The sequence below is a fragment of the Heteronotia binoei genome, chromosome 14 (assembly GCF_032191835.1).
Source record: "Heteronotia binoei isolate CCM8104 ecotype False Entrance Well chromosome 14, APGP_CSIRO_Hbin_v1, whole genome shotgun sequence".
Taxonomy (NCBI): Eukaryota; Metazoa; Chordata; class Lepidosauria; order Squamata; family Gekkonidae; genus Heteronotia; species Heteronotia binoei.
In genome coordinates, this window is record NC_083236.1 from 19,540,560 (window position 1) to 19,562,646 (window position 22,087).

At 41.5% G+C, this 22,087-nt stretch overlaps 2 protein-coding genes across 7 annotated transcripts in view; one reads left to right on the forward strand and one right to left on the reverse strand.

Annotated features, from left to right (window-relative positions):
* The window catches only part of SHISAL1 (shisa like 1), a 401,371-nt gene that overhangs the window by 161,800 nt on the left and 217,484 nt on the right, over positions 1-22,087 (reverse strand). The window lies entirely within an intron of this gene.
* The window catches only part of MTA1 (metastasis associated 1), a 116,173-nt gene that overhangs the window by 57,807 nt on the left and 36,279 nt on the right, over positions 1-22,087 (forward strand). For 4 of the 5 annotated variants that reach the window (XM_060253893.1, XM_060253895.1, XM_060253896.1 and 1 more), the window contains 2 exons: positions 6,619-6,771; positions 10,180-10,215. In XM_060253893.1, the coding sequence (XP_060109876.1) occupies positions 6,619-6,771; positions 10,180-10,215 (189 nt within the window). Of the gene's footprint in view, positions 1-6,618; positions 6,772-10,179; positions 10,216-22,087 lie in introns of those variants that run through there. The other variant, XR_009556184.1, reaches the window with a different exon arrangement.

The window sequence follows — 22,087 nt, forward strand, 5'->3', positions numbered from 1 at the left end:
ACACATGTGCTTTGGCCAATGTAGGATACTCTCCTTACATGTGATGAAATTTCACAAAAACTTAATGTACAGTAAATCTTTGGTGATCAGTAAGAAAACTATTTCAGTTCCCCCCTATGTAGCACAAAAGGGTTTTTAGATGAAAAGATCATTGGCATCTGTCTGCGATCCAAAGAAACGGATGGCACAAGAAAATCAGTGCAGCTCTGTTGGCTGATCTGGCTGCTGCTGCTGCTATAGTCACAGCTCTGTCTATCATATCTCCAGTGTTTGTACTTGTAGATCTTGTATGATGATACTGAAAGTCTCTGCAACTCAGGACCGATAATAGAAACAGAGAAATGAAAGTAAAAGAGTGATGTGGCTAAGGGGAAGCAAAGGTTTGAATGTATGGAAGAAAGGTATTCCATCTTCAAGATGACAGACTTGCACTCTGTACTGTTTAATCCAGAATAATGCTCACTGTTGCACCTTTAAAACCATTATTTCAGATTAACATTCCATCACCTTGCATGTGAAGGGGATGTGTGTATGTGGGAAGGGATCACCCTTTTACCATTTTGGTAGACAGTAAGAATTAACATGATCATCCCCCTGCCCATTAACAGAGATATACTGCTATATTATTAAAAAAAGGGAGGGGTAGAACAGTTAGAAGGTAAGGGGAGAGAGATATGTAGTCAAACCATGGAAGCAAAGGAGAACTTTGATGGGAGAAATGGTGGAATGAAAGGGGGTAAGGGAGAGAAATGAAGGACAAAACAAGATCTGCTGGGCACACAAAGAGCCGGTGCTTGGTGGAAAGAAAGGAGGAGGGAAACTACAGACCGTGCCTAGGCATAGCCAGAACTGGCTCAAGCTTTACTTTTCAAAAGGCAAATCGTGGTTACAGCAAAAGGGTTTGTTAAGAAGGCTCCAGGAAGAAGAGGAAGAGTCTATAGCTACATCATTACTCATTCATGTGTGACTCTGCCACAACTCAGGTGATGTTTTCTGGGCCTAAGGGCTACTCTCTGTTTTGGGGGGTGGCAGTGATTCTGGAGCTCCATCCTGGACTTTTGTTTAGGGTTTCAGAATCACTCGAACTGCCCCTGGGGCCAGCTGATCTCTTATAAGAGAAAAAAACCTGAGTTCTTGCCTATTAGTAAGTGGAGGTAGCTACTAAAGATCCAGCCTTACATGTCTAGTTAGAGAGAAAAATAAAAGTGAACAAAAATATGTTTTTTACAATTCCCCTTCCTGGGAGATTAGAGGAGGTGGGGGGGGGGAGAGGGAGGTTTTCCTTTAGCAGCAAAAAAAAAAAAAAAAAGTTGCCACAGGGCCCAGAAACAGTTTGATCTCTGTCATCTCCTGTATGATCCTCAACAAACTTAAAACCAGTAAAGACAGATCTTGTCTCCTCTGTAGGAAGTGAACTTGCTGAGCAGCCCAAAAAAGCATAACTGGGGAGAGGAGGTGGAAAGTTCCAAAGAAGGAAACCCAGACTGCTCCACCTTCCTGACTATCTTTAAAAAGCTATTGTATAATTAAAGATCAAAGCCTTAAATGGCATAAGGAAGCTTTTTGACCTGAGAAGTACTTGCTTTCATTCCAGTTCTGGCACTTTAGAGGATGAGTCATCATTTGCTCAGTCTTCTAAAGTTGCTGGTTATGTGGATTTTGGAAGTGCTGATTGTCTGTTCTGGTACTTTTTTCTTCCAATCTTGCTGTCTTGAGTTTGGACCTTTATGCACTGAAATTGACTTAGTGTTTCAGTCCCAAGAGCTGAAGGAGTTCAATACTTTCTATACAACTTGCCTTTGTTCCATACTAATAACCAAGTGGGTTGCCTCACAGTAAGTGGATCTTAACATTGCAAAGTGTAGCTGTGCTTTCTCTAAAGGTGGCCGGGTTGCTTTAAGGTTTCTGGGAAATGATCCTGAGACACTCAAATGATGCAATCATTGTACCCAATAAGGTATCCAGATCTGGGAAAGAGATCAGGGAGGGGAGCAGTAAAATACTTTAGGTGTTGATTGAGCGTATATTCCTTTTGCCCAGCCAGTAAATTCCTTTCCAAAGCCGAACGCTGCTTGGCACTTCAAACGATATCTGCAATGTTCCACCCTTTCAAAGGCATTTTCAGTATTGAAGAAGACATTTCCAGAGCTAATAGTCTTTTTCTTAGCTGCTTCTATCAGTGTTAAAGCTTTACATTTTTTTTGTGTTACTGGGTAGCACATGATAAATGATACCTGATCTGGAAATATGTATTTATTAACTATGTCTTTCAATGGCTGCCGCTAGGCCCTGCCAAGTTGCATGGCATCAAGTCATCTGGTAGCCACTGCTGGACCTAAGTGGATCACCAAAAAAGAAAAAAAGTGTATAGATGGAATTACAGGTGGCTTTTGTAAGGGCTCCTTTTGCAAAGTGGCAAGGTGCCAGGTGATCACTGCTGTGCCTGAGTGAGTAATGCAAGTGACATGTTATTGTTAGCTTGGTGGTAGTTGCCATCCTAGTCCTGATTAGTCATCCCCCCAGGGCAGTGTGGAGGGGAGCAGAGGTGTAATGGGAGGCCAAAACATACTTAGAAAGGACCTTGCCCTCACTTTCTTCCCCCCAAGTTTTACTTCCTGAAACCAAGGCTTGAAAGCTAGCAATATTGTGGTTGCTTAGCAATCCCCACAATGGCCACTGAGACCTCAGAGGGCATTGATTTCTTAAGGCAACAGGAACGATTTTTAATATTTTCTGGGGGAGTTAACTTTTCAAGTTTTATTTTATTTTTCAGGTATAGAAAGAGTTATCTGTTTATGGCTGGATTTAAGTATCCACAGATGGGGACATGTTGAGAATTAGATACAACAAGTGGAGAACCCACAAGGGCTTGCAGGGGGCACATCCCTGTCCCTTGTATCCTCTCCCCACACTATATCCTCTTTCACCAATGTGGGGGGGGGGACTCCAAACCAGAAGATCCCCTGCCCCCAGCTGGGGATTGGCATCCATAGGACTACAGTAGCACCCTAAAGAATAACATATGAGGTAGGTTAGGGTGAGATTTGGTGACTGGTCCAAGGTAACTCAGTGAGCTTCCACGGCAGAGTGATGATGCACTCCTGGGTCTCACAAATCCTAGTCTGAAGTGCCAACTGCTACACCACTCTAGTTTTAATGAGGTGGCTGGTGTCACACAGTAGCAATGGACCCAAAATACTCTGGTTGCACAGTAGCAAGCAGCCTGTTTTTAGTAGGTCATACAAATCATATAGTATCAACTCACCCGATGAATGCTGCATGCCTTGCCAGAATAAGCCCTTCCTTGAAGGCCAGAGCAACTCTGGAAAGGGCCTTTCTCCTCCCCCATGTCTTTTCCTGATGGAAACCAAGGCTTTTGCACACATCGTGGCATTGCTGTTAAGGTCACCTAACCACTAAGAGGGCATTTGCTTATTAAAGTTTTAAGCAATTATTCTATTATTTGTAGGGATTACCCTCAATGTTTTGAGGTTGGTTTTTTTTTTAAGATTTCAAGGGTTTTTTTTTTTCAAACCTGGGGCTTTTAGGGGGTTTGCAGAAAGATCTGTCTTGTCTATTCATGGCTCCAGCCTCTGGATTTAAATATCTACAGATCTGGTCATGTTGAGGGGCCTTAGTGGATCGTACACTGAACATAAGTCAATGGTGTGATGTGGTGGCTAAAAAGGCAAATTGAATTTTGGGCTGTATCAACAGTAGTAAAGCGTCCAGATAATCTGAAATGATGGTATTGCTTTACTCTGCTCTGGTTAGACCTCACCTAAAATACTGTATTCAGTTTTGGGCACCACAATTTAAGAAGGATATACACAAACTGGACCGTGTCCAGAGGAGGGCAAAGCAGATGGTAAGGGATCTGAAGACGAAGTCCTATGAAGAAAGGTTGAAGGAGCTGGGTATGTTTAGCCTGGAGAGGAGGTGACTGAGAGGTGATCATATAGAGGATGGTGCAGAATTGTTTTCTGTTGTCCCAGAAGGTTGGACCAGAACCAACGGGTTGAAATTAAAACAAAAGAGTTTCTGGCTAAACATTAGGAAGAATTTCCTGACAGAGCAGTTCCTTAATGGAACAAGCTTCCTTGGGAGGTGGTGGGCTCTTCTTCCTTGGAAATTTTTAAACATAAGCTAGATGGCCCTCTGACAGCAATGCCAATTCTGTGAATTAGGCAGATCATGAGAAGGAGTGCAGGAAGGGGTGCATCAGTCCTTAGTTCTTGTGGACCTTTCTTACATGCCCAGAGAATTCCTGATTGCCACTTTGAGGTCAGTCAGCAATTTTTCTCCAGGCCATTTTGGCAAGGGATCCTGGAGGTTTTTGCCATCTGGGCATGGAGCAGGGGTCCTTGGAGGTATATGGGGGGTATTTGTGAATTTCCTGCATTGTATAGGGGGTTGGACTTAATGACCCTGGGGGTTCCTTCCAACTCTATGATTCTAATAATTAAATATATTGATAATTATTTGATAACAGGATTTTAGCAAAAAGGGCACACATTACTGGAGGCCTTTCCATTTGTGGCATTCTAGACAAAATAATCTGAGTCAAAAAGGGTTAAATCATAAACTAATTGCACAGAAACGTTTCTTACATCAAAATGTTTCTTACATCAAAACGTTTCTTACATCAAAAAGGTGTGCTTTGTCGTATGCAAAAAGCCTTCTGTAATCTCTTTAGAATGATTATAGGTACTTGTTTTATAAGAACATAACATAAGAACATAAGAGAAGCCATGTTGGATCAGGCCAACGGCCCATCAAGTCCAACACTCTGTGTCACACAGTGGCAAAAAATGTTGTATACACACATACACTGTGGCTAATAGCCACTGATGGACCTGTGCTCCATACACTGTGGCTAATAGCCACTGATGGACCTGTGCTCCATATTTTTATCTAAACCCCTCTTGAAGGTGGCTATACTTGTGGCCGCCACCACCTCCTGTGGCAGTGAATTCCACATGTTAATCACCCTTTGGGTGAAGAAGTACTTCCTTTTATCCGTCTTAACCTGTCTGCTCAGCAATTTCATCGAATGCCCACGAGTTCTTGTATTGTGAGAAAGGGAGAAAAGTACTTCTTTCTCTACTTTCTCCATTCCATTAAACTTCTCCATTTATTAAATTATTCTACTTTCTCCATTTATTAAACTTCTAGAGTACATGTTTATAGGTATGATGAGATACAGAGTTGGATCCAGTAGAAAATTTCCACCAGGACTTCAGCAATTGCTCTAAAACTGCCATTTGTGTCAAATCAAATTTATTGTGTCCCCACTTGCATTTCTGCTTATGCAAGATCTTATGCAACTAAAAGTACAATATGGGGAGAGGGAGGAGATTGTTGCATAAGATTTTGTATGTGTATGTTATTGCATAGACATCAGTGTATATGAGCAAACTAGGAGTGAGAGATGTAGCACAAGATCTTTCTCAATCCCTTCTGCAAGTGTAACTGTGCTAAGCAGATAGATTTTTTGTTTGCATATCACTGAATCCAACCCATAATGTATAATCCTAACTATTAAGTTTCCCCAGAAAATATTTAGAAGTTTATATCACTGTTCATGTTACTCTGGTGGATGATTATACAATTTCATTTTAGATATAAAGAGGAGTCTTTTGACACCTTTAAAGAGTAACATTTCTCATTTCAGTGTAAGCTTTCATGAGCTACAGCCCACGCCTTCAGATGGTGCCTTGAAATAATGCTGTTTAGGGTTTCTTTGCTTCTCTGCTACAGCTGGTAGTGACAGTGTTTAACTTTAATGCTTTAATGCATGTGTTTTGACTCTATTTTATAATGGTATATATTTCCATTTTGTAAGCCAAGTTGGGCATTGTGGGAACATGGGACAGAATTATTTTTAAAAGTATGCATTTTGAGGATTCACACTCATCTGAAGAACTGACCCAGTCCACAAATGTTTATGCTAGAATAAAAACATGTGTTTGTCTTAAAAATACAAGACTCCTGTTCATTTTTGCTCAAACATAGCTCTGGAATGCTTATTAAACTGTATTACATATTCCTACTCATACCCCCTTTATGTTTAGACAAATACTTTTGTGCCATACAATGAAAAGCGTGGACCTTCTAAATTATTTGTCACGGCTTGGCACTCAGATGTTTAATAAAGTATTCTAAGACTACAGTTCAGTTCAGTGACACTGAATAAATTATTCCTGCAATAATGTAAAACACAGGTTACTTTTTAAGATAGCACCCTGTTTCTGTTTGTAACAAATTGTTATTATTCCTCCATTGTTGTAAAATAGAGTTGTCATGATTTAGCCAAAGTTAAGTACTTTGAAGCCCATTGATTTAAATTCCACCATGGCACTGAGGAACACATGCAGATGTTTAAATTTGACTGGATTGTGCCCACATTATTTTAAGTGATGCATTATATATTTGAATTCGCTTGACTTCTGTTGCTGCTTGTGTCTTCACCTGTTTATGGATGCCCCTGGTCCCCCTTATGTGTGATTGCACAGTCTAGTGTTTGGACAGTCCCAAATTTCAGGAAAGAAGTCTACATCAATTCTGTGTAGGCTGGTCCTAATACAGAGCTCTGTCTTTCTCTCTTTCTCTTACCAGAATTTCATCCTTGCCCTCTGAAACCTGATCCTACTAAGAGGTTATCCGGCTCTCTCAACAGTGTGCCTTGTTCTAAGTTTGCCCCAGTGATTAACAATGGATCTCCAACTATCTTGGGGAAAAGGAGCTACGAGCAGCACAATGGGATGGAAGGTAAATATTTTGTGGTATAAATACGTTATCTTTGTGCAAGATGATTCCATAGAAGGTAGTTGTTGCCCCAGTAGTTTTCTGTTTGGGTCATTTTTATTTATTTATTACTTACGGTCATTTTTTATTTATGTATTACTTTACTTTAGTAGGAGCTGCTGTGGTGTAGTGGATAGAGCAGGCATGTCAAACATGGCTCTTATCTGGCCTGCAAGCAACTGGTTATTACACTTATTGCCAGATGACTGAGGCTGCTCATTATGTCCTTGTTTACTGTCCCTGTGGTAATGTGTAATGGGTGATGCAGATGGAAGAGTGGGCGTCAGGGTGATACTGTAAAGAAATATTGTATGAGTGTTAATGTTTTAAGCATGTCTGTATTTTGGGTAAAAAAAAATAATATTAATTGGATCCGCCTAAGGTCTTTATAAAGTTTATCACCAGTACCTGGCATTACATTTTACGGCATACGTGGCCTGGCTGGACAAAGTGATATTTATGTCAGTGACAAATGAGTTTGACACTTCTGGGTTAGAGTGTCAAACTAGGATCTGGGAGACCCAGGCTCTCATCCCTACTGTAGCATGGAAGCTTGCTGTGCGACAATGGGCCTGTCACACATCCTCTGGTTAATTCGATAGAGGAGAAGCTAGACAGGCACGTGTGGTTCAGGAGAAAAGCCCATCATATTTTTTGCTCTTAAGATTAGGGTTGCCAGGTTTGGGCTGGAAAATAAAAAGGTGAAGGTAGTCCCCTGTGCAAGCACCAGTCGTTTCCGACTCTGGGGTAACGTTGCTTTCACAACGTTTTCACGGCAGACTTTTTACGAGGTGGTTTGCCATTGCCTTCCCCAGTCATCTACGCTTTCCCCCCAGCAAGCTGGGGACTCATTTTACCCACCTCGGAAGGATGGAAGGCTGAGTCAACCTGAGCCAGCTACCTGAAACCAGCTTCTGCTGGGATCAAACTCAGGTCGTGAGCAGAGAGTTCAGACTGCAGTACTGCAGCCTTACCACTCTGCGCCATGGGGCTCTTGGGCTGGAAAATACCTGGAGACTTTGAGGGTGGATTCGAAGGGGAGGGGGGTTGGGAGGGGAAGGGCTTCAGCATGGTACAATGCCATAGAGTCCACCCCTCAAAGCAGCCATTCCTTCTGGGGAGCTGATCTCTGTCAGCTGGAGATAATTTATAGAAGCAGGAGATCTCCAGGCCCCACTGGAGGCTAGCAACTAATGCTCCCTCTAAACTGTGAAATCTTGTGAGCAAAAATTCTACTTTGCGAGGTACGGGCATTCAAGTTGTGAGTAAATAATTTGGCAACTGCAGAAATTAATTTGCTCTATGGCCATCCTGAGCTAAGACACAAATGTGTGAGCCAGAGGCTAAAAAACTGTGATCTAGCTTGCACTAACTCAGCTTAGAGGGAACACTGCTGGCAACTTAAGATTGCAAGAAGTTAAGATCCCCTCCTCTCTGCAAAAAGCTGTGTTCCCATTAAGTACTTTAGGAGACTGGGCCTGGAAAAAAAATATGGAGATAGGACATTCTGGCCTCCTGACAAAGGGATGATCCAAAGAATGCAGAGAAACATATTAGGAGGAAAAATGTTTTTGAAAGCATGCTTAGTACATGTTTGAGGGGGATTCAGTTGCCAGTGCTATGTTTGATGGATTGTGCCCACATTATTTTAAATGATGCATTATATCTTTGAATTTGTTTGACTTCTGTTGCTACTTGTGTCTTCACCTGTTTATGGATGCCCCTGGTCCCCCTTATGTGTGATCAGGCACAAGCCAGCAAACATAGATAAATATAGTGGGCAAGGCTTGGGTATAAATGTCCAAGAATGATCACATGCAGTTATGTGTGTGATAAAGGTAACTTGTTCCTAGGGTTTGACTAGGTTCCACCAGAACTTCTAAATATTTTTTTTTAATATACTTCTAAATGTTATTAATGCTCTAAAGTAATTTGTGATAGTGCAGTAGTGTGACCAGTCCTAGTGAAGGAGAAGACAGGGCTGTTGACCTTAAAAGGCTGGACACCAAGATTAGGCTTAGGAGGATCCACAGAGGTGGAGTCAAAGCATAGAGGACACACAGATGTTTTGAATGTAGATTAGTGGCCCGAGGAAGCTGCTTCACTCTTGAGCATGTCTCTGTGAGATGGGAAGAGTAGTCTGTACCATTATCTAGTAGAAGAAGAAGATATTGGATTTATATCCCGCCCTCCACTCCGAAGAGTCTCAGAGCGGCTCACAATCTCCTTTACCTTCCTCCCCCACAACAGACACCCTGTGAGGTGGGTGGGGCTGGAGAGGGCTCTCACAGCAGTTGCCGTTTCAAGGACAACCTCTGCCAGAGCTATGGCTGACCCAAGGCCATTCCAGCAGGTGCAAGTGGAGAAGTGGGGAATCAAACCCGGTTCTCCCAGATAAGAGTCCGTGCACTTAACCACTACACCAAACTGGCTCTCAATATGCAGATCTCAAGATCTGTGTGTACATGTTTAAGTTGTTGGTATGACTTGTGTTATGATGATGGTCCACCTAATTCTGGTGGGGCTGAATGTTTATTTCTAGTCCTTTCCTTATGTGGTTTAAGGTTGCTGAAGACAGAGCTTTGGGAAGCCCTTCATTGGACTCTTACTTTGACCACAGCAGGGGACTCGGGTAGGGAAGGAAATGCACTTAAGTTCCTCCCCTGCCCAAGTCACTTTCCCTATGAGCTCAGAAGGCATTTAAACTGTTGCCCTGGGGGCCAGCATGTCTGGTCCACAAACTGTTCCCATGAACAAATGAAAAAGGGGGTAGCTGATGAAAGACCCGGTCACATGGACTGGGCTCGTGTACTGAACCAGGCCCCATCCCATCCTGAAATCTGGTCCGTGGTTCAGTCCATGCCCATTCTTTTTCTGCTCTCCTCTGGAGGTTGATTAAAAACCTATAGAAGCCAATTTTACTTTTCAGAAGCTTCTGGTGTAAGTTGGTTTTGAGGGTGTTATATATGGGTTGGTTTTAAACTGCCTGATGAGCTAATACTTTTTCGATCTTGATACCGTAACAGGGCTAAAAATAATCTTAGGTGCCTGTTGTCCTAAAATGGTTGTCCTGATTATGCCTAAATTTTTGATGCTAGTCCCTAGAAATTTTTGAAGTCCCCCCCACCCAGTCCTGTATCTACTGTTACATTGCTCACTGTATTAGCTGTTATATTCCTCATTGTTCCTTTGGCATTTCTTATTGTTACTACTTTTGAACTTAATCAAATCTATATTTTACAAAACAAGTGAGCAGACACCTGTTAAGGTAACCTTTGGCATTTCAATTTGTTTTAAATTAAATCTTGTAAAATAATGCTTCCAATTTTTATTTGTTGATACAATTTTTTTTTATTCATTGTGTTCTGTCAGGCAACATGAAGAAGCGCCTGTTGATGCCTAGCAAAGGTAAGATTTGGAACAGTACTCAGCTTGTGCTAGAACAGTGTAAATTTTAGTTTAGTCTAATGGCTTTTAAAGTTGCCTGCTTGTGATTGTTACTACATGTTCTGTGTTGTATAGAAATATCCCTTATGTATTATCCAGGTATATAATTTCCATATATATCAAAGGGGGGAAATCATTTTTCTGTGCTTGGAAGTACAGAACTGTCAGGGCGGTTTTTCATTTATAGTTCCAGAAGTTAATAACGCTCTAAATTGAAATACAAAGCATACCCACTTGGAACTTACCTGTTGAGAAATTTTGAAACCTTTGTGCAGAGTGTTTGGGATTTGACAAGTCTCCAAAGAGAGGAGTTGTAGAATGGGAGGAGATCTACCCATAATTCCTCTCTAAATGCAGTTTATGTCATGCATAGGTAGTGGTCAGTTGAGTGTTGCTTTTACAGGTAGGCAATTTTAGACTCGTTTAGGACTCTGAAGGAGAAGAACAGCTGCCTGAATTAGACAGGTAGGCAATAAGCAAGTCAGGGCAAACATAATGCTGCCTTGAATGTTATTTGGTGGAAATGTTAGGTATTAATTTTATAATAAAAGAGTAAAAGCAACCCACTGTGGTGAAGTAGTGTTATTTGTGACTTTAGAACATTATTCTGAAGTCAACTGTATGTCCATTTACAGTGGTAGAGTAGAACAATAATAAAGTTTGTTGTTAACTTGAAACTGAATAGTTTAACAGACTCATGCAACCTGAGAAATGAATAGCCTAGCCACGAAACAGCTGCAACCTGATAGTATAGGAACTCCAGGAAAGCCGAACTCTATTAGTGGTAGGTATTTCTACTCAGTGTGGGCACAGGGTGAGAGAATACATTGATCAGATCTGGACTTTATTTCAGTTACCTTCCAACCTAATGCAGGGGTAATCAAAATAAGCACTTAATCTGGCACCAGCAGATGCTCTGCTGACAGAAGAGTTATGTTGTTCTGTGTTATAGCCTAATAAACAAAAATATAAAAATATAAATCTTTCTGAATATTGTACCAGAATTCTTTGACAACATATAACACTCCCACGCATGTGGAAATAGATACCTAGTTGCTTCTTACATCCCCAACACATATTTGAAACCATTAAAGACATTTTTATAACCTAGCTGGAGTATGGATGTAAAGTCCCCTGTAAGGATATCAAGGCAAGAGACAAGTAGAGACATGCATTTGCCATTGCCTGCCTCTGCTTAGCAACCCTAGACTTCCTTGGTGTTCTCCCATGCAAGTACTAACCAGGACTGCCCCTGCTTAGCTTCTGAGATGTGTTATCAGGCTAGCCTGTCAACCTCTCTTGAATGGCGGTATTTACAACTGCGGCATCTGTTGGTATCTAAAATAGTATCCTGCAGAATCTCTTGGAAACTCTCATCCAGACTAATTTTTACCCATTCCCCTCATGGCTTTCCTGATAATTCCCCATATCCCCAAAGCTTCTGGTGACAGTAGTGGCGTACCTCTGGGTCAGGGTTGTGACTTTTTACCATTACTTGGATTACATCCTAATCTTTTCCTGGTCAATTCAGCAGAGACTGTAGGATATTAAAACAACCAAATCAAACAGGCACCTTTTAGTCAAAATGGAAACGGTCTCTTTTGGAGAAATTATGATCCATTGAATACTCTCCTAGCAGCTTAATAGCCTTGGGTAGCAAAGCTAAATCTGAAATGAAGCAAAGGATTTGGGATGTCAAATTTCAATGCCATTTAAGTTCTTCTGCAAAATACCATCATTTAAGGAACAAGACATTGGCATTGTCAAACTATCTATCGAAATCTATTGATTTCCAAACACAGGATAGTTTTCACTCTGACCCATCTCAATGTTCTTCCATCCCCTTTGTTAGAAGGGAGATGCTGTGGTGTTGCCACTTCAGGAGAGCTTATGTCCTTGTGCTACTGGGGAAATTGAAACAGATGTGTTGCTGCATTGCATCTTCTACAGTGGCCTTAGATATTTCTGCTGGGCTGTAGTCCATCTTCATGGGGAGTATTTTACACTCATTCTTTCCAAAAAGTCCTGTGAAGATTGAAGGAATAGTACATCTTCTTTCTTCTAGCAGACCTTGGCTCTGAAACCTCACATGGCATCACCATGCTCTGTGCAGTTGCCAGAGTCTTACCTAGGTACATTTAGTGACTCATAATTAGTGACATATTTGCTTTTTATGTATATTCTAATGGAAGTGTGTATGTGTACGTATAATAAACACTCTGTTAATGTATGTTTTATTCCGCTGATCCATGACAGTAATAAATTTTTGATTGATTGACTACTATGATTTCAATATCAGCCTGAAGATTGATTCATTCATCTCAGTGTCAAGTGCCACCAGGTCCTCCATGGGCTGGTAGATGCACAAGGACCAGCTTCCACAGGCATACCACTTTCAAGAACTTCAACAAATGCCATCATTTCAGGGGCAGAGCATGCTCCAGAACCACCTGGCTCACAGTGTGTGGTCTAAGAAGGAAGCTCAGATGAGCATCAAATGGCTTGAACTGAAAGCAACTTACTTGTAGTGCTTTTTAGGGTTTCTTGCAGACTATGGTCAACCTGGGCTGGCTTTTAGATTGTTGCTAGGCCTCTTGGTTGAGAAACATTTCTGAATGTATGCTCTCACAAAGAGATAATTGGCAATGACCTTCAAGTGAAATTCGATACCACCTGTGGAAGATGGTACTGAAACCTCCTTACTGACTCCCAGTTAACAGATTCCTTACAGCTGAGGGTAAGCATCTAAGCCTGAGAACCAAGGACAAATTAGCTGCCATTTGACTCTTAGAAGCCAGGGCATCACCTAGCATCCCTAGCTTTTCAGGGCAAGAAGTCTGTGTCAAATGCCAGGGTGAAATGAGACCTGGAACATTTACAAAGAGCCCAGTGAGATACATATATGGGCAAAGGCATTCTTTAGAGTCTGTAAGAGCAGAACATGTAATTAGAGTTTCCACCCTCAACTGCAGGTTGGGTGAATTATTGCAAGCTTTTTCTGGCAAAGTGGAGACTAAATCCATAAGGCTGTGGGAAGATTCAGAGGGCTGATAATATACTTGTTTGCACACCTGGAAAGCTATTTTCTTACATTTTTTACCTTGGAAACCTCTCCCTGTATCAGTGCAGGGAGGAAACCCTCCAATTCTTTTGTAAACTGAAACCAAGCAGTGCCTCTTCCTTAAAACAAATAGCTTTACTGCGCTGCCTTGATGAGGAGACACTTCAGGAAACTCCTGAAGGCACTGCCTTTCTGTCTACAGGGAGAGTCCATTTGAAAGCAGCTTCTTCCATTGTAGGATAGTGGCAACTATTTTGTGATGGCAACCAACTACTCTTTCTCAGGTTTTCAAAACTGTCCAGGACAGGCTGCAGGTCACCGAAGATGCGCTGAATAGATTTGAGTTGTGAGCTATAAGTGGTATTCTGTTATATGCTTTGGCTCTGCCTTGTAGCAGGCTATCTCTGGGCACCCATCTGACCCTATTTCTTCATTAGGTGGATACTGAAAATGCTTGTTGTAAATACTCCATTTGAGAATCCCTGCCTGAGGAATTGGAGTAAATGTGATTGCAAAATAGTACTAAGATCATTTTATGTGTTGATTATTTTATACTGTTTTGGTGGTAGCTGGAAGCATGTAGGTACATTTAGTGGTTGGTGGGTTTCCAGTATAAGGTGGCGTTTATGTGCTGTTTGCATAATATCGCAGTGATGTCTAGAACAGGGGTGGCCAACGGTAGCGCTCCAGATGTTTTTTGCCTACAACTCACATCAGCCACAGCCATTGACCATGCTGGCTGGGGCTGATGAGAGTTGTAGGCAAAAAAACATCTGGAGAACTACCGTTGGCCACCCCTGGTCTAAAAAATATATTTGTTTTGTAGACTGGTCCATGCTTTGGTTTATGGTGAGGGAAAATGGTTGAAATCCTGGTGGAAGCTCATGAAAGCTCGCTTCCCATGTGTTAAAATTATGAAAATGTCATCAGTGAATCTCAAGTTCCGCAGATGTATTAATGGGTGTGAGCCATGAAGATATTTGCATATGCTAATACCATGTGGGTGCCTGGGGCAGTATCATTAATATGACAGTGTAAAATGTTGTCAAATTTAATGTAGTTATGGGTAAGAACAAAGAGGTAAAGTTTGGCAGCCAGGTTAGCTCTGGCATTATCAGGATTAATATTTCTGCTGGGTTGTAGTCCATCTTCATGGGGACTAGTATTAGAATATAGAGATCCAGCATCCATGGTGTTTCCTGGGAGACTGACAGTGGATTGTCATTTCCTGAAGAACGTACTTACATCAAATAAGTAACTGGGTTACTGATGACATAGGATAGGGGACCCAAAAATTTTGGTCCTGTGGGTACCTTTGGAATTCTGACACAGGGTGATGGGCTCAGCCACAAAATGGCTGCCACAGGAAGTGGAGCCAACCACAAATTGTCAGGGAGTAGCATTGCCAGGGTCCATTCTGGGACATTTTTGCATGTGCACTAAGCAGTGACATCACCCGGAAGTGACATCACATCACTGATGTTGAGTGAGTGATGTTCTAGTTTTTGGGCAAAACTCTTACATTTGAGCCCAATTTTACCATAGAGTTTTGCCCAAAAACTAGACTTCTGGGTGACATCATTACATTGTATTTAGGGGCATTTGTGGGTGGGTTTTTCCCTTGTCAGCCACCTGGCCAGTGGCAAAAAAGCACCCACAAAAGTGAGGGAACTCCCATCCAGATTGGGGGGCCTGGCAACCCTATTGGGGAGTTAGGTTGTGCATAACTCTAGTCGTAACTCTTCAGCATTTCAGACAGAAGCTGTGCTTAGCAGGATGCCATTTCAAATGAGTATGCTTCGGTGGGGAGGGTGGGATATAAACCCCATACATAAATAAAATTCTTTAAAACATTTTCTTGATTACACACAGCTTATCTTTAGTCACCACTAAAGATCCTTGAGCTGCTACAGCCAGTTAGAAGTAAAAGCCTCACTTGGCCCCTCCCACTTGGGAGGTGCCAAGAAAGGTGTTGGCAGGCTCCACCAGCACCCACAGGCATCGTGTTGGGGAGTCCTGGCATAGTACCTTAGGATGGAGTATGGTTGTGTATCGTGTTCTCTATAAGGTGCTGGTTATTACCTTTAAAGCCCTATATGGTCGAGGACCTGCCTACCTTAGGGACCGCCTGTCCCCATATGTTCCCCAGAGAGCACTGAGATCCAGTTCCCAAAACCTTTTAAAAATCCCTGGACCAAGAGAGGCTAGATTGAAAACAACGAGGTAGCAAGCCTTCTCAACAATGGCCCCCCGATGGTGGAATCAACTTCCAGAGGTGGTGTGAGCCCTGCGGGACCTGAATCAGTTTCGCAGGGCTTGCAAAACCACCCTCTTTCAGCTCACTTTCAAGAAAGAACCCGGCTAAATTGACTTCTAGCCATCTTATATATGACTGTGAATTGTAGCACCTTAATTACTAGCACATAACGGCTGTTTTATCTAATTTTAATCTAATTTACAACTGTAATTTAATTGTATTTTAATTTGTTTTATTGTATTGATTGTATTTTATTGAAATCATGATTGTACCATGTCTGTGAGCCGCCCTGAGCCTGCCTTCGGCGGGGGAGGGCAGGATACAAAAATAAATTTATTATTATTATTATTATAACCAGATAGCCCTACAATGCCTGGAAAGAGTCCATATAGCCAGATGCAGTGACTGTGCCAGTGCTTGAGACAATGGACTGTCTTGGTTTGCCAGGTTTGTGTATGTTAGATAGCAGAAGATGGTTGGCTGAGGTTTCTAGGATGCATCACCATTCATTTGCTTTGTACATTTGTGGGTAATTCCAAATAATCCTGTTTATTTGTTTAACATTTTTCTGAGATTCCTGTGTAGGATCTGAGGATAATGCCCTGGAAAAATGAGGTTCCAAAGAGTTGTTTCTCTGCTACTTTTGTATAGCCCAACTTGTTCATGATGACAACTGTGCCTCCTTAGTCAGCGCTGTTTGAGACTGTTTATGTGTAGCAATGGATAATATTGGTTGATTACATCAGTTTGAGCATTGTGACAAACGTGTTCTATATAGTAATTGAACAAGGCATTGCGGCCAGCGGGATGGGTCCATGTAAAGTTCTTTCTTGTGAATGCTGTGCAGCTCAGTTAAAAAATACCCAAGCCCTGTATAGGTGATTAAAAGATTGCATTGAATTGTAAGTGCTTATGGATTTTTTAAAATTGTTCTGCATATAAGCTGCATTGAGCTCCATAAAGTAGGAAGGTGGATAATAAATGTATTAAATAAAAAAAAATTGTTAAAGAAAAATGAAGTATGCTAGAAATAATGTGCAGACATATGTAACATGATTGGCATGTGATAGAAGGAAATCCGACAAAAAGTGTAGCGGTGGATACAGCCTACAGCTATTGATTCTGTTCAGCGGCAGTTGCCAGCTTGGATAAGGTAATGCAGCAGCACATCAAAAAGATGTTTTTGTTCTTGCAAGAAGCTTTAATTTCAGGTCTGAATTTTATTCATAAATAGAAGAGATATTTCTGATTGCTTTGGAGAGCTTTTCTGCACACTTGGCTTACTCCTGATTTTTGTTGGCAGTCGATCCAGAAAGTTTTTTTTATTGGTTTTGGGCATGGTTTTTCTGCATATCTGCCATTCCTCTGCATTTTCACAGTTGTGGAGTCAGTTTATTTTGTTCCACATGTGCCTTAAATAATCAAGATTTTCAAGGGAAAGTAGTGGCCATTGATGTTGTGGCTGGGGATGTCACAATACTCCCCTCTTTATTTTTTTGTATATGTTTATATCAATAATATTGTGGCTGCATTTTTAATAGGCACGAAATATTAATATCAGTCCCATGGTGCAGTACTGTAATCTGAGCTCTCTGCTCACGACCTGAGTTCGATCCCAGCAGAAGCTGGGTTTAAGTAGCTGGCACAAGGTTGAATTAGCCTTCCATCCTTCCGGGGCCGGTAAAATGAGTACCCAGCTTGCTGGGGGGAAAGTGGAGATGACTGGGGAAGGCAATGGCAAACCACCTCATAAAAAAAAACTGCTGTGAAAACGTTGCGATATGACATCACCCCAGAGTCGGAAACGACTGGTGCTTGCCCAGGAGACTACCTTTATCTTTTTAAATATTAATATATCAGCATGCCATTGTAATCATAGGTCTCTGAATTCCCAGGTTTCGTTTTTAAAAAGTAAGTTTCTGGTTGTTTCTCTGGCAGAGATATAAGGAAAAAGGCATATCTCTGAAGGAAACAGGATAAGGACTTTTTAAAAATGAAAGCTGGGAATTCAGAGAACTTGCTGAACCCATAGTTACAACCAGTGTATCAGTATATCAATGTTTTAGTGTGTGTGTGTTTTTTTAAAAGATCAAAAATGTAACCATTCCTCTTCAGGGTGGGAGGAGAGGGCGTCGTTTGACAATGACAGTCCAATTAGAAGAAAATGGACTGGAGGTGAGTAGGAGTGAGTGGGACAAAGAAAACTGACAGAATCAAGGTGAAAGAAGATAAATTGAAGCAGCAAGGGGCCAGAAACAATGAAAAAACTGATCAGAAAAGCCCAGAGGTAGGGTATCAAAGTATAATGTGACATGTGGAGGATGCGCTGAAGTCATTCATTTATTCTTAGTAGTCTTTCTGCAGGTACATTAAAGGGTTCTGAATGCAGGTCTGCACAGAGTTAGAACTTTCCAAAACTAATAATGATTTTTTAAAAAAATAGTGGCAGGCCCAAACCAACTTCTGTCATTTTAGCATTACAATTTTCTCCTACATAGACTGGCTACTTTAGACCTTTCCCAGTAATCCTTACTTCTAGTTGTCTGCATTACACTCCCATATTTTGACTGAGCTCAGCTGATCCAGATAAATCCATCCCTATCCTAACTAGTGTGACCATTCTTTAGGAGCTGTCCTCCATTTGTGACCAGGCTTTTCTACTAGGAGAAAGTGCCAATATTCTCATCTCATTCACTCAATGTCATTCCTCTCCGGTTCAGTCTTCTTATGGCATTATGAAGCCTCATGGGATGTACTATGACTGTGGTTCTTTTGCCAGATTATGTATGAACCGCCTTCAGTTTTGAATCACAAGCAATGTCTGTCCTCTTCGGAGCCTCAGTGCTGAATAGCATGCCTTTTTATCAATGACCAGCAACATAGGATGATGATATTGGATTTATATCCTGCCCTATACTCTGAATCTCAGAGAGAGCGTTCACAATCTCCTTTACCTCCACCCTGCCCCCAAACAGACACCCTGTGATTTGGCTCCTGTACTAACAGAAGTAGACTGCCACCCCCCCAAAATTGGACTCTATGCGCGTACCCATCTTGCTATATGCGGATGACACAGTACTCCTTTCTCGTACAAGGGTTGGGCTTAGACGACTATTGAATAGATGTCTCAGTTTTTTTCAAGAAAACAATCTGCGTCTGAATTACGAAAAATTAAGATTCTGGTTTTTGCTAAGTCTTGTAAAATCCACAAATGGCTATTCGATGGGAAAGAAATAGAACAGGTATGGAATTTTAAATACCTAGGTCTCTATTTTAGTTACAATATGTCCTGGTCATGTCACCATAAATCTGCAGTTAATTTAGCAGCCATTATTGCATCAGCCATTTCCCAGTTTTTCTTTAATAGAGGCAACCAGTTTGTTCCAGCGGCTTTAAAAATCTATAAGGCCAAAGTAATCCCGCAGTTATTGTATGGTATTCCAACTTGGATTAGTGCCTTTGGGTCTTATATGGAAAGAGTTTAGTCCAAATTTGCTAGGAAAATTATGGGCCTACCATGCTGTGTCTCATATGCCACTCTTTGCCTAGAAACAGGCCTCAATATGTTAGAAACTAGATCATGGCTTATATCAATCAAATATTGGCTACGTGTGCACTATTCTGCCGTGGGAGTTATTTATATCAAATGTTGTCTGAATCCTCCTCGTCCAAATGGATTTCCTGCATAGAGAGGAAAATAATCACCTGAGGTTTGTCTATGGAGTCTCTTTACATGCTTCCTCTTTCAAATGCATACTATGTAATTAAACGCAGAATTTTAGATAATAAATTACAAAAAACTAATGAGTGCTGAGAACAAATCTTGCTCCCCTCTGAATTTTGGAATTTCCCCAACTATTGGTCATCTACCTTCTTATTTATCAACTCTCCATGTTCCAAAATTGCGTAGAGCGTTTACCCTTGCTAGATGCAATACAATCCCATCAGCAGTTACCTATGGTAGATATAAAAAAAATCCCACTTTCATTAAGACCGTGTGTATGTAATTTAAAACAAGTTGACTCATTGTCCCATATTCTTCTTTATTGTCCCCTATATGATACTATATGCCTTAGGTTTCTAGATCCAATTCTGTTCAATATGACAGGCTGCTCAGACGTTGTAAAGGTTTGCTGTCTTCTGAATGATTTGTCATCTGAAATAACTGAAAGGGTTGCTTTATTCTTGAGTCTGGTAATCAAGGACCAATTGTCCAATGTTTAGCTGCATATGACTGTTTTATTATTTCTGTAGCTATTTGTTTGTTTATAATCTGATATGTGCCAATAAAGACTTTTGTTTGATTGATTGAAGTAGGTGGGGCTGAGAGAGCTCTTACAGCAGTTGCCCTTTCAAGGACATCTCCTACAAGAGCTATGGCTGACCCAAGGCCATTCCAGCACCTGTAAGGGCGGAATATAAATAAACAAATAATAATAATAATTGGAGGAGTGGGGAATCAAACCCGGTTCTCCCAGATAAGAGTCCGCGCACTTAACCACTACACCAAACTGGCTCATTGATTTGAGGCAGATTGAGGCATAATCCTACTGATTGAGGCATAATCCTACTGATCTCTCAGAGATACCTTCCTGGTGAAGAGGAATTTGGGTCTTGCGCTCTAATTCCCACCAATTATCCTCATTCTTGGGATATCCACAAAATTGCCAAAATTGATCATCAACAAAACACCTTGTATCCTAGTTATACTGTGGCGCTGTCAAAATTGATTGTCAACAAGACACCTTCTATCCTAATTATATTACGGTGCCCTCACCTCAACATCTTCATTTGCCACTTCTCCACTTAGCCAAGGAATGGTTTCTTGTCTTAAGTCTTCCAAGGATCTACTGTCTCAGCAGCACAGGAAGGTTCTTCACCCAGATATACTTCTGCTGTGCCTCATGGCATGTAGCTGTCAGGTCAACTACAGAATGTTGGGAAACCCCTCATTATTCTTATTCTGAAAAAGAGAATTGCTTTTGCACTGTCCTGTCGATTGTTCTCCGTTTTCCTTTCACCAGGAAAGAGTAGCACAGGAAGATTAGCATTTCCTTTCACAAGGCCTCAGCCCTCCCTGCTTAACTGTCTGTTTAGCAGCAACCTCTGCATGCATGTATGACCACTCCACTTTCTTGCAGTCATGGGTCAAGTAATATTTCAGTGACCTCGTAATGTCTTCATTCTCCAGTCTCAGTTGTTGCTCTGGCACGAAGCCTTCAGCTGGAAGTGCTTTGAAATGATATATCCTTCCTTCCTATGATTGTTCCCAGATTTCATTTAAACTAGTGCCTAGAGCTGCTAGTAGACTTCCTGGCTCTTGATGCATATTCTGCATTCCTTAGCTGTATGCAGGGAAGGCCATGACTTTTTTATATTGATCAAATTCTTTGTTTAGAAAAGCCTTACACCTGCTTGTCTGCTATGGGAATAGAAACACAGGCCACATGTCTCTCCCCAGTGCCTAGGACTTGGGCCATGGCCATCATAAATCTGTTTTGTGACCTTGCCCATCTGACCCCACCACTCAAGGTTAAAGACTGCCGTATAAGGATAGTCAGGACTTCCATGCACATTCCAGTACTGGAACTCTAAAGGGCAGGCACCAGATCTCAGCCCTCTACATTTGTGGAGTGTTGTATTCAAGACCCTATGCCACCTTTGGTGGGGCAGTGCACAGCTTCATCTCCTAACATTACCTGATCCTACCTCCAGGCAAGTTGGGAGGAAGAGGAAGAAGAGGAGGAAGAGAAGATTGGATTTATACTCTGCCCTTCACTTGGAGTCTCAGAGCAGCTTACCATCTCCTTTCCCTTCCCCTCCCCACAGCAGGCACCTGTGAGGTAGATGGGGCTGAGGAGCTCTCTGAGAATTGCTCTTGAGAGAAACAGCTCTGAGAGAGTTATGACTGACCCAAGGTCATACCAGCAGGTGCAGGTGGAGAACCCAGTTCTCCCAGATTAGAGTCTGCGCACTTAACCACTGTGCACTTAACCACTACACTACACCATAATCACTGCACCAAATCTTCTGCCAGAGTGTTTCCACAAAGAACATAAAGGAGAAAAACAGGTTGCTTACCTGTAAAACTGATCTTTTTGATGTAGCCGTATGTGCAATAATACTTCCTGTCCTTCTCTATATCAGATGATCTTACCAGCTTGCTGTATCAGCCTGGGAAGAACTGATCATGAAGGCATGGCCCCATTTATCTTGACCTGGGATGGGGCCTGCCTCCCCTTCATAATTAACGCCAGAAAGCTTGGAACAAAATCCTGAACAGGCACAGAATCTACTAGTTCATAGATAACTACTTGCATAATATCAGTTACCAGTAACCTGTTTTTCCATCAAACTGTTTTCATCAAACTGGCCAGCAATAAATAGTTCTTATTTTTTGGAGTTGCATGTAATGTAAGATAAAATTGCCCATGAAAGTATGATGGAATTGAAAGTAATTTCTGTTTCTCCTTCTCTGTTGTCTATGCTTAATTTTCACATTCAGTTGTCCTTTT